The sequence below is a fragment of the Tenrec ecaudatus genome, chromosome 4, assembly GCF_050624435.1.
Source record: "Tenrec ecaudatus isolate mTenEca1 chromosome 4, mTenEca1.hap1, whole genome shotgun sequence".
Classification (NCBI taxonomy): Eukaryota; Metazoa; Chordata; class Mammalia; order Afrosoricida; family Tenrecidae; genus Tenrec; species Tenrec ecaudatus.
Genome location: NC_134533.1, coordinates 89957532 through 89970109, shown reverse-complemented (window position 1 = coordinate 89970109; position 12578 = coordinate 89957532). Strand labels below are relative to the sequence as shown.

General features: G+C 47.9%; 1 protein-coding gene across 1 annotated transcript in view; it reads right to left on the bottom strand.

Moving 5' to 3' along the window:
• The window catches only part of FAT3 (FAT atypical cadherin 3), a 745323-nt gene that overhangs the window by 223613 nt on the left and 509132 nt on the right, over window positions 1-12578 (bottom strand). Inside the window, exon 4 of the mRNA XM_075546447.1 lies at window positions 8048-8109. Coding sequence (XP_075402562.1) covers window positions 8048-8109 — 62 coding nt within the window. The remainder of the gene's footprint in view (window positions 1-8047; window positions 8110-12578) is intronic.

The following is a 12578-nucleotide window of genomic DNA, read 5'->3' as shown; positions in this document are numbered from 1 at the left end:
GAGAGAGAGAGAGAGAGAGAGAGAGAGAGAGAGAGGGGAAATAAAAGAAAAAGAAAAGACAATTCTTAAGGGGCTACACCACTCTGGAGTGTTCTGCAGCACATGGAGCAGGAACTTGTGCTCACACTTCATATATGCATGCATGAGTGTACACACACACACGCCACCACCATCGGGAATAAACCAAACCACTCAGTCTCCCAGTGGCCCCAAGTGCCCGAGGCGAACTGCACTCTGTAGGGTTTGAAAGTAAGTAGACAGGTCTTTCTCTCGAGACATTTCCGCGTGGACCGAAGCTGCCAGCCTTTCCACGAACAGCCAAGTGTGTTCGCAGTGCCCCCTCCGGTAACCCAAACCCATCCGACCCACGCCCCTCGAGCCGGTTCTCCCCGGCCAGCCCCAGTGCTCGCTGTCTATTCGGACAACACCGAAGGTCCACTCTGACTGGGTCCTCACTTACGACTCAAGAAGGACCCTGCTATGAAAAAGCTTCTAGAGTGGGAGGTACCCCCGGGCAACACCTGTCGTGTGGGTAAGGGGCAGGCCGGTGGAAATGATGGGCTGGAAACTGGTCCTGAGAAGAGTGAAGACGGAGGCTCATGCTAGGCAAAGCTTTGAAGGGGGGACAGCAGGCTCCATGAGGGAGCCTTCTGTGGAGAATTTTAACTTGCGGGGACAATTTTCCCTGAGAGTACAAAGGATGGAAATGATCAGCTGTAGATGGAAGTTCTCTCTGTCTGCACTGCGATTGCTTAGTCTCTTCCATTCCTCAGGCAAGTCTGCTGTGTTCTAACTGTCTGGTGAGGTGGTGGTGGGGGGAGGAGGCTCCAGGACAGGTCGGTAAAGGCAGTTACCCTCTCCTCTGTAGTTCCTGCTAGAGACGGGTGTCTCTGTCCTGGAGCTCAGAGCAGAGCAGGCAGCGAGGGAGCTGAATCCTGAGGAGCAGCGGAAGGGGTGGTGAGTGGACGATCACAGAGGGACTAAGAGAGCGTCTCTTCTCTTCAGATAGGTTCTAGACGATGGTGATGGGGGGGGGCGCGGGGGCTGACCTGACACTGGAGGAAATCAGTGATTATCAGTTCAGAGAGGGAGGCCCTGATTCAATTAGCAACATTTCAATGTGCTGCTTGATATTTTGGGCCACAGGTCTGTTGTTTCAAGAGAGGAAGATGTGCACTGGGCTCTGCTATGAAATGGCTGCATGAGCTTGATTCCATGGCCTCTTTTAAAATAACCTCTTCCGACGCAGCCAATGGAATAGCAGAGTGTGGATGTCATTAATGAAAGCCATCCTCTCGATTCTAAGACAGTAGCTAACCTAAGTAACTGTCTACGGAAGATTTGGAGATTTTAGTGCGCAAAGACCTTGGTGTGAAAGTCAAAGGAAAAACAAAAACAAAAGACAGCAAGTGGGAGGCATATGCTTATTCCAATTTATTCCATTAACAGCACCTAGCTGGCAAGCCAATGAAGCCCGGAGAGAAGGAAGAAGAGGCAGGAAAATGGAGTTTCCCATGAAATTTGTCCAGGTTGATGCAACAGAGTGTGAGGAACCAAGGCCTGAGGAGGGGTGGGTGTGGGCGCAGAGAGGGGGAGAGATGACCAGCCTCACATCCCAAGGTATTCAGGGGGCATACTTACAAGTGGCCCTCCCCTGCGAGTGCCGTGGAAAGAAACCTTAATCATCTCCCCCGCAAAGTCACTGCCTGCTTGCAAATCCATTGCTTCAAGTCCTCCCTGACTCACGGGGCCCTGCGTGTATCAGAGGGAAACTACGCTCCAGAAAGCTGTCCCTTGCTGGGTTTGCAGAAGTGCAGCAGCAAGCCTTTCTACCGAAGGGCCTCACACAGAACTCCAGTCTCCACCCTTCCATTTGGTGGCCGGTCTTCTGTACCACCAAGGGACTCCATGTTTGCTACAAGGAGCTATTTGAACGCATGGACACCTTAGTGCTCGTTGCAGGCCTTTTACTACTTCCTGCCAAGTTCATCAAGGGTGGCAGAAAGAAAAAGCCGACACGAGGTACACCCATCTGTCTTGGAGTTAAGAAATGAAGACATGGGCTGCTTTCAGGCTTGAAATGAGCCCATGATTCTTCTCCACCAGAAATGTGCATCATTTCCAAAGCAGATGCTTACCAAGGAAACCACCAAGGAGGTACACTCACTGAAGAAATCAGTTTGCATCCTAAGGCAAGAGGAAATGTTATAAAAATGTACCCAAGAATAGTAGTCCCACCTCCGCCGCAGAAAAACAGAACTGTAAAAAAGGATGGGAACTTCAGACACATGATTGTGGTGCATGGAGGACGATAGACTGGCATATTAAGGGGACAAATATTAAATAATTTACATTCCTATACACCTAGCACATTCTTTCTGCAAGTGTGTTTGTTGTTTTTATTGACTTCACTGTGAAACCTCCCTGCATTTTTCTGGACTTCTTCAAGTCATAGTGATACACGCAGCCTAATTTTTCATCTGCTGTCTTTAGAGTGGTTACTGGGCCTTGTCATATTTTTTGATTTGCAAATAAGATTTCCTCTGTGTTCTCTTTGGGAGACTTATCAAAACCACCCAGTCCTGAATAGAGAAGTGTTTTAAGATCAAAAGGGAGGGGGGGGGACATCAAAACCACCAAACAACCCTCTTTGAGCACACAAGTTAAAGATTCACACATAATTAAGCAAGGACTATAGGATGCTATAAGTGGGTCTAGCTTTTAAGAATAATTGAAGTGCTATAAGGTATTCAAGCCACTGGAGCCATCCAGGGAGAGAAAGGAAGCAGACAAGTGCTGCTTGAAGACAAGGGAGAAGGAGCGGGATCGGGAAGGAGAGGGAAGACTTGTAACTGTTGTGTTGTTTCCAGGTGTGCCAGGCCCTCTAGGCAGCTTCTCTTAATCGATCCTCGCAAAGAGTCACGAGGTGGTCTTACCCCCACTTTATAGGTGAAGAAATGGAATGGCAGAGTTCCTTTAACGTGGCAAAGCAGGAGGCAGAGCCTGCTGTTTTTCCAACTCCCAGCCCATGTTCTTTCTCATGTGCTTATATCCACGAGGTGGAATAAACGTTTCCTAGCCTTGTCCTTCAGGCAGGCACAACTCTTCTCGATATAACTGAACAATTAAGTTGTATGATGTTTGAATTAGATGACAATAAACTATTTTAATAGGGTCTCTCTGAACCACAGCAGCGTCAATGAGTAGGCATAGCATCACAAGGTGATGTTAAGGTTAATCCATTCAGTGGCTAGCCAAGAGGTTCGATGTTCAATTCCACCCAGAGGCACCCTGGAAGACAGGCCTGGTGATCTACTTCCCAAAGATGATAGTTATTGAAAACCTCGGGGAGTGCAGCTCCACCTTGACTCACATGGTGTCCCCAGAAGTTGGAGCCAAAGCTCATGGCACCTGGATTTGGCTAGCATGATCATTTGGTCACTCAGTGTGGTTTGAGTGTCCCGTGTCCCGGGTGCTGAACCAGATGCCCTGAGTGCACAGACAGACGAATCACACAGTCTGCGCTGCCGAGCACCTCCACCGTTCATGAACACATACTGCCCAATCGACAGGGTCCCGAGCACTTTGCAGCCACGTGGCAGAAATCCTCACGCCCATTTTATAGATGACGGGAAGGACTAGGAAGTGAAATAGCGTGCACCAAACTACAGTCTCGGGGCTGCCTGGAGTGAACACCCGTGCTTTCCCCACTATCTCGATCAATTCAGTTTCATGCCCCAAAGAGACTCTTGTCTAATAAATCAGAGAGCAATTGTTACAAATGATCACAGCATAAAGAACTGGTGACCTGGTTCGCTTATTTCATAGCTATCTTCCACGATAAAGAGACCATCAGAGCTAGAAGTACAGCTGCCAAGAGAAAAAGTTGTTCACTATTCACTGTCTGCCTCCATGAGCCTACTCCTTCCCAAGGAGTCATCCCTGGCTGTCCAGGGATGCGTGTAGCTCTACATGAGCTAAGCATGCGATCTTTTTGCATTTGATGGTAGGGAGGGAAAAACGGTTCAATACACGCACATGACACGCTTCCAGCGCGGGATTCACCAGCGAACCCACCTGGAGGCTTCTTTTCTTCTCTTGCTCCTTCAACAAGCCCTTTGAAGTCTCATGATGACAACCTTCCTTTTATAGTCAGAGATTTAAGGCAAATATTCCAATAATCTCGTGGCTTTGGGAGGTTAACTACCCACACCCAGGAGTCATGATGCACACAATTCTGATCCATGATGACCTTATAGGAGAGAGCGGAGCTGCCTCTCAGTGTTTCCAAGGCTGAAGTCTCTGCCAATGCAGACTGCCACATCTTTCTACCGTGAAACGCACTGCACCCTTAACCACTGCTAAGCAAGATGCTCTGTAGACTCAAAACCCCTCACAGCCCCTCCGGGTCAAATTAGCATCTTAAATCTACAGTATAAATAGCTGTATAGAATTCAATGCCTTCTCTTCTGGGGATGGCAAACCACAAACAAATCACCAATGCCCTCCTGGCTACTGACTCAGAAATGTACCTGCCAGGCCAGAGTCTAAATGGGTCCTTTCAAGAAGACTTGATTTTATTTTATTGGGGTGAAGAGAGATGAAGTAGAGCCAAAAGGTTAATATGAGTTTAATAGGAGCATAAGGTTATCTTGGCAATTAAAGACTCTCCAGGAGGTTAATTACCTACACCTAGCCCTGGCACCTCACAAAATGTATCAGCAGTTACAAAAACTTGTGTACAACAGAGAACTCTACCCTCGTACTCTCAGGAGTATTACTCTGCGCCATTTTCTGCGAGGCCAAGTTAAAGCAATATTCCTTTCATGATCCATGTGGGAGAAAACCGAGAAATGCATGTCATTCCAACAAACCCATCAATGGCATATAGACAAGACAAAACACAACAAGCAAATGGAAGTCGAGAGAGAGAGAGAGAATGGAAGCAAGGGAGAGAGGGACATTCAACTGGTTTGCAAATCCTGAAGCAGGAGTCCACTCAACAAAGAGCATGCAGAGTGGCACTCGGGGAAGTGGGCAGGGTGACAGTTTGTGCCAGGACATGTGGGCGGGCATGAGTCACGGCATCTCCAGATAGTTCCTAAGTAGCTGCTGTGAAAACTTGAGAAAGGCCAGTTTGTTCTTGTTACTCAAAATCCTAAAGCAATTCAGATCAGAGAACAATGGAGGGATTGATATTCAAAAATAATTCCCTTCTCCGCCCCGACCCTCACCTTCTGCAAACCACCATTCCCTCTCACCTGGACCGCAAGCCTCCCACCCAGGCTCCTCAGTGCCTCCTGTGCCCTCCTCCAGCCAGCGACGTCTTTACAGTGGGGAGCACAGCACATCATCCTCTGCCAAGCTTCCAGTGCTTTTCCTGGCTGAATCCCTACCACAGCCTGCCTCAATTTGCTCTCCCAACTTGATGGCCTGTAGCCCACCCTCACCCACTCACTGCCATTAATCCTTGGTCTGCTTCTTGAGCACCTGATCTTGACGTCCTGTCTCAGCTTGAATGTCACCTGCTCAGTCCACGACCCTCCTCTTGCAGGTACTCTCCTGGCATCTCCTCGTAATGGCCTCAGAGGACATGCGTCCCAAAGGCCGGTGTCTGCTCATCTGTGGCACACCACTTAGCCTTCCTGTCCACTGCGTGAATGCCCAGTGCCGAGGGCAGCATTTGGCGGGGAGTGGGGGGGGGGTTGATGATCAGAGCCCAAGGCTTGCTAGCCTCACTTGCCTGATGTGTGAAGCTGAAGCCAAATCTGTAGGAGGGTGATGGAGTCATGCCACCATATGATAATAATGAAAACCACAATCATTAAACTTGATCGAGTACCTACTTAGTGCCAGACATTAGCCTCCATGCCTTACATGTATAGAACAATTCAAAACACAAAATTAGAATTGGTGGTGGTGGTGTTGAGTTGGTTCCAGCCCACCACCCAGTCCTGCACCATCCTCATAAAATTAGAATGCATTTAAAATAAGCACATTCGAATCTCCCAATAACTTTGTCAGGCCCCACTCCACTCTACTCTATCCCCAGGCAGAGGATTCCAGGTACTGGGAAAGAATGCCCTAGATCTCAATCTGTGTTAGCAGGATGTATCAGAATGTCAGGACAGTATTAGCTACATCTAAAAGCGTGTGTGTGTGTGTGTGTGTGTGTGTGTGTGTGTGTGTGTTGTGTGTGTGTGAAGGAGCCCTAGTGGTATAGTGGTTATTAGCTGGGCTACTAGCCACAAGGTTGGCAGTTCAAAACCACCAGCCTCTCCGAGGGGAAAAGATGAGGTTTCCAACTCTCAACTCTGAGTTCCAGCCTCAGAAACCCACAGGAGCCATTCTGCCCTGTTCTTTAGGGTTGCCATGAATCAAAATAGACTTGATGGCAGTGAGTTTGGGTCTTTTGAGGTTTTGAAAATGGGGTGAGTCATCTAAGGATTCTTCTGGAAAGTTAATTTACACGTCTGGAATGCACTCTTGTCCCTTTGCCTGGCCATCGGTACACCCTGGGAGAGTACACATGCCTCAGAACACCACCTCGCAAGGGGCGGGCAGTAAGTGATCTCAGTCAGAGTCCCAGCTAATGAGACACCCTCCTTCCTTCCTGCTGGGAGGCAATGGGTTCAACTAGCTGCGAACACAGCCACTCCGGGAGTGCTGGGCTTGCTTCTGGAAAGGGTAGCAGCACATTAATATGAGGACTTATTATTCTGACATACTCGAATGCTGGACTAGGGAGGTATTGCAGCCTACTAGCATGATTTTGAAGGTAAAAAAAAAGATCATAATTATATTTCAGCAGCCTGGAATCTTTCATCTCTATGAGATGATAGCAATGCTTTCAATAGATGGTTATAATACTACAGGATAACAACAATGATCTTTCATTATGCCCCATGCCTTAAGAACTAAAAAATGAAAAACAAAACAAAAAAACTCTGAGATAACATATAACACTCGATTCTAAGTGTTATGTGGAGTATCTGGAGTAATAATTGGAGTAATAATGGAGTAGTAATTGTTTTCCACCTTTCACAGTAGGGGAAACTGAGGCCCAGGAGCTATGAAACAGCAGAGTCCCAAGCTTCCAGCTGATTAAGGCAAAGAAGCATCAGGGCTCAGGAGCTGCAACTCTGAGTGTGGCCTTCTTGCAGCAAGATTCTCGGGCAGCTGGTGTACAGGAGGGCATGGGAAGCAAGGAAGTTCCCGCGGAAGTCAGTGAGTCTGTGGTAGGATTTAAGGAGGGGGTGTGTGTTTGTCAGGCACACTGTGGCATCTAGTAAGCGGTTCTTAAGAACTAGCCGAACATTTTAGAAACACGGTGCCTTTTAAAGCCCCAACAAAGCTCTCTGTACTATGTGTTGGCATCCTTTCGCTAGCCTCACGTACATCACAGTGCCGAACAGCCTCCCGGGCCTTCCGGCTTCCACAGGAGAGATCCGATATGTACGGAAGGAAGGCTCTCCGAAGCTCTTTCCTATTTATTTTCTCACCCCGCACCTTCCTCTCTGACTTTTTCCCCCTTCCAGAAATAATGCTCTTGGAGTTTGGATGGCTGCTCTTTCTGTCGTAATGAGTTCTAGGAGAACAGTTTACGGCTTCAGAAACAGCCTTTGCAGGCAGTGAATCAACTCATAGCCTTCTCTTTCTCAACCCTTTCCACAAAGAAAGAAATGGAGAGTAAGTCCGGCACTTCTTCACGAGTGAGGTACTTCCCGGAATCTGCTTTCTCCCTCTATTGGAGGCCGTGCTGTCGCACGGGGCTCTGCTCCTGAACTTTCCCTTCCGACTGTTGACAGACAGAGGGGCCTGAAGTCAAGGCAGAGATGCCGATAACCCGTCCTGTTGTCTGTGGCAGGCAGAGTCTGCTCTGCTATCTCCTGCCCCACACGGAAGAACGTTCAAAGCGAAAGCACCGGCAACCTCCAGTCCAGACCCAGGAGTCCAAGGGAAGCTCCCCCTTGTGTCTGAAGCGCCTGCTCAAAGACACCCAAGAGCTAGCGCATGCTTCAGCGAAAGTCAGGTGTCATGCGCTTACCTCCAGAAAGTGTTCTGCCTGCTGCTCTCGGTCCAATTTCCTCGATGTGGTTGTAATCAGACCTGGGTAGAAATGAGAATATTTGAATATTAACTATCGGGAGCAAGCAGTTAGCCGAGGACGGGAAATAAATCCCGCAGAGGAAAATGCAAACATGATGGGAGAATGGTAACTCTCCCATCCTGCGTGGGAATCAGATGGTCTCCAAAATTAGTCCTGCAGCAAAGTGAAATTTGCAAAGAAAACATTCAACATTTGTTTCAAAGCTGCTTAGAGCAATTCAGGTATTGTGTTCACTGTGGGAAAAGGAAAACTAAAGAGCCATTGTCTGCCGCCTATGGAGGGATCTCAATGATTCATTTGCATCTGACTGGATGTCTACAGTCAGATCCTCATTAATGACTTTAGAGCTCTTGAACAATAAATAGATTGTTCATGCCGATGAGGCGCAGGCTATGAAACAGCACTTTCTTGCTTAATTGTTATATGCTTATAGACTGCTTTTTGTTGTTCTACTTGGCAAAGGTGGTTATTTCTGTCGGGACCACTTGGAAACACACTCATTTCAAATGTAACCGATCTTACACACCACCGATCACATCCCAGAATGTCATCCTTTGGCTTCATGTGTTGAAGTCTTTATGTGTTGAAGTCAGTTCCACGTGGAGAATCCCTCTCTTCTCTCTGAGTGGAGCTTTCTCAGAGGAATCACCGAGGATAGACACAAAGAACAGGGAGCGAGAGGACAGGACCTTCCCGGCTTCCCCGCTTACTGCTGGGAATTACCAATTGTCTTTAACACCTTTATTAGTATTGTCAATGGGCAATCAGGAGGTCAAATTGACATTCCATTTCTAGATTCCATAGTGTCTCTGACCAGAATATAGGTTAGGTGGTTCTCTCGGTATACCATGATTGACAGGGAAAGGACAGAGAGGAAAGAGCATGGAAAGCTTAATTCTGACATCGATAGGGCGTTTGAAATACAGACAATGCATTTCATCAGGGCCTGTGGAGGAGCTGCGAACCTTAGACTTCCGCTTCACCTTGAAGCTGTGGGTGGGGATCCACAGAGTTTCAAAAACAATTAAAAATAAAAAGGTTAAATGGCTCCTCATGAGGCCATTCCATGGCTTGGAGCCTTGGAGGCTTGCCCCACCAGCCAGGCACATTTGAGGGGAAGCGCATGGCCAGGCAGGGCATTTGTGCACAGGAGTTTCACTGCCCTCCAGGGGCAGACTGCTGAGCAGAGGGTGCATGAACACATCCCACATCTACTGTATCGCACTCTCCTGGGGTACAGTCCAGGGAGTCCTTGGATTCCAAGGAGAAGGTTTCATCCACATGGAATCTCATGTTGATGTAACATGTTCTGTTCAGACACATAAAAATAAACACAGTGAGTTGTTTTAGAATTGGGCTGGACCATCAAGTTCACTGTGTGTGTGTGTGTGAATATGTGTGTATGAAACTATGTGTGCACGTGTGTGTGTGGGGGGGGGCTTTGAGTCTCTTAGGGCAGGAGGTGTCAAAGGAAGGCTAAATGGGAGCACAGCTCCCCAGTTCATATTGACTAGGAGACTTGCAGTCACACCAGGGCGCATCCCACACCCGAAGTTGACGCCTTCCGTTTTAGAAATTTGACAAGGTCAAGTGTTCCGGCAGAGCCTCTTCCAAGCGAGAAGTAACTCCTCTTCCCCAAGGAGGGGAAGCCAGGCTCTTAAGGAGTGTCCCCAGCTCTTCAGAGGGGGCATTCTGCTAGAGGACACAATGGAGGTAATCAATACCTGTTATATTGAGGGTACACAAGGGTGAAAGGGCTGTTACCTCAGCTCTGCTGCTCTGTCAGGCACAAAAGACCAGCAACCCCTTTACCCTGTGTCCCCTGAGGACTCCTAGATCATTCCAGGCCCTCTTTCCATGGGCCATGCAGCCACAGCCCTTGTCCTGTGGCCTTGCCAGGCGAGGAGGTCTGCTTGCTCTCTTGGTTATTCTCAGGGCAAGACTTGAGGGAATTCACGCATTTTCATTATGTGTGTGTAGTGGAAGAGCAGCTGGCGATTCTTCCCATCTGCGCCCTTAGGCAGCCAACAGAGAGAGAGAGGGAGGGAGGGAGGGAGGGAGGGAGGGAGAGAGAGAGAGAGAGAGAGAGAGAGAGAGAGAGAGAGAGAGAGAGAGAGAGAGAGAGAGATGCAGGCTTCCTGAAAATCCCGGAACAGCATACATAGCAGTGAACCTTGAACTCTGAGAATACCACTCTGTTTCGGTGCCCAGATTAAAGGTAAGGAAATTTCTACAGGTTTCAGGTCTCTGCGCTCTTAAACTTGTCACCATCAGGCCAATTCTGACTCACAGACAGAGAGCCTCCAGGACAGATGAGAACTGCCTCACTGTTTCCTAGGCAGGAATCCTTTATGGAAGTAGACCGTCACATTTTTTTTCTTCTTAGGGTGGCTGGTAGGTTTGAACCACCGACCTTTCACTTAGCAGTTGAAAACTTTAACCACTATGCCATTGGGGCTTCATATATAAAGAAAAAACAGGGGGGAAATTCAATCACAAGTTCAATCAGTTTCCAACTCAGGGCAGGACTGTGCTTCATAGAGTTTTCCAGACAGATTATCAGGCCTTTCTTCCAAGGCACATCTACGAGGACTCCAATCTCCCATCTTTTGGTTAGCAGTGAAGCACATTAATCCATTTGGACTCCCAGGAGGGAAGCCGCTTTGTGCCTTCTAAAGGTACATACTGCAGGTGAGAGATGCAGGTGAGAGATGCTGACTCAAAGCACTGTCATCTTTTATAGAAAGAAAGGAATGCAGTGAGCAGGTTAGCCAGAATGATCAATGCTGTCTCTTCATTCCCAACCACTGGGCTGTCATTGAATGTGGTTGGTCTTGAAATAGAGATGAGGATTACTAGAGCCAGTGTAGTAATGGGAGTAATGATTCCCTGGGGGTACAATGATGAGTGTATGACTCCACTCAAGGGGAATGCACATTAGAATTATAGGTGAATGGATACATTGGATGATGTAAGATACAGTATATATATATGTATAATTTCCTGGTGAGTAGGATGGGGGAGGAAGGGGATAAAGGGGAGTTGATATCAAAGAGTTCAAGAAGAAAGAAAATGTTTTAAAAATCATGGTGGCAGCAATTGCATAATTATGCTTGATCTAATTGAATTATGGATTGTTATAATATCTATAAGAGCTCCCAATAAAAAGATTAAAACCAAAAAACAAACAAAAAAACCTAGAGCCAGCTCCCTCTCCAATCACTCCGTCTCACCCCAGCAAAAGGACCCCCATTCTGTGCTCTGCATAGGTGAGAGGTGTGTTCATCACCCATGTAACTGTGGGCTCACTGGGCACAGTAAATTGGGGGTTGACAAGACGAAATTGAATTTCAAACGCAAATCAAAGACGAGTGTTCAGATGTGGTTCGGAGATACCAACCAACACATCATTTGATAGAATTACATATGCCTACCTCCCATTTAGGAGGGAGGGGACTGATGTCAGTCCAAAATGAAGGATACTCAAGGCAGGGAGGTGGGAGAGCACCTGGCTGGAACTGTGCAATTCCTTTAGAACATGCTGCTTTATGATTGTGTTGTTGTTGTTGTTGATGGGGCCTCTTAGTGACCTCTTGAAGAAACAGTCTGGGCACAAATTTGTGGCTGGCCATTCGAAAGAGCACTCGACACTGTGAATGGTTCTGGCCAGAGAAGTGATACTTGGAAGGCTGACATTTCCCCCTAATTTTTCTCCCTGTGGGTGTCCCGGTCTCAGCTGTGTAATCTATTGGCACGACATTCGCATTTCCTTCAAGTGCTGCTTGAAGCAGGGCAGGCCTTAGCTACTTCAACATAATTCTCTAAGACTGCTGGAGGCTGGGCTTGGCATTAAAGATGCAATTGGAATTATCAGGCGTTCTGAGCTACTTGCTTCCTCTCTGTGCTTTTCAGATCCAATTTCTTCAGTTTACCATCTCTCTGCCCTTACCCCATCCCCCACCCCCAGCCCTGGGAAACTCCCCCAGCCTCCAGAAGGTTCATAAGAGGGTTGCTTGTAGCTCATCTGCTGTTGGTCTCTCCCTCGAGAACACATTCTTCAGGAAACTGGATCCGGGTGTGCCTGTCACAAGTGTGGGTTGTGAATGTGCCTCAGTGATCAAATCCTTGCCTACCATGCAGGAGACCTGGGTTCACTCCCTTACTGTCCTAAGGGCAGCCACACTCTTCTGTCGGAGGAGGCTTGTGTGTGTCCACGACGCTGAACAGCTTTCCGTGGCATTTCTAAGTGAAGACCAAGTAGGAAGGACACCGAGAGAAAAACCAAACGGAGCCCTCGCTGAAGCCGGGGTTCTCCGACTCTGAAAGGTCTTCACTGTCTCCCTATAGAAGAACATGGAGGCTAGTGAATTCATTTCCTAAAGACCCAGGAGGCTCGATCCAGGTCTCAGGCCCAGTGTCCTCATGTAGCAAAATCACGGTCTCTTTGCAGTGGGAAGAGTGTGTTACT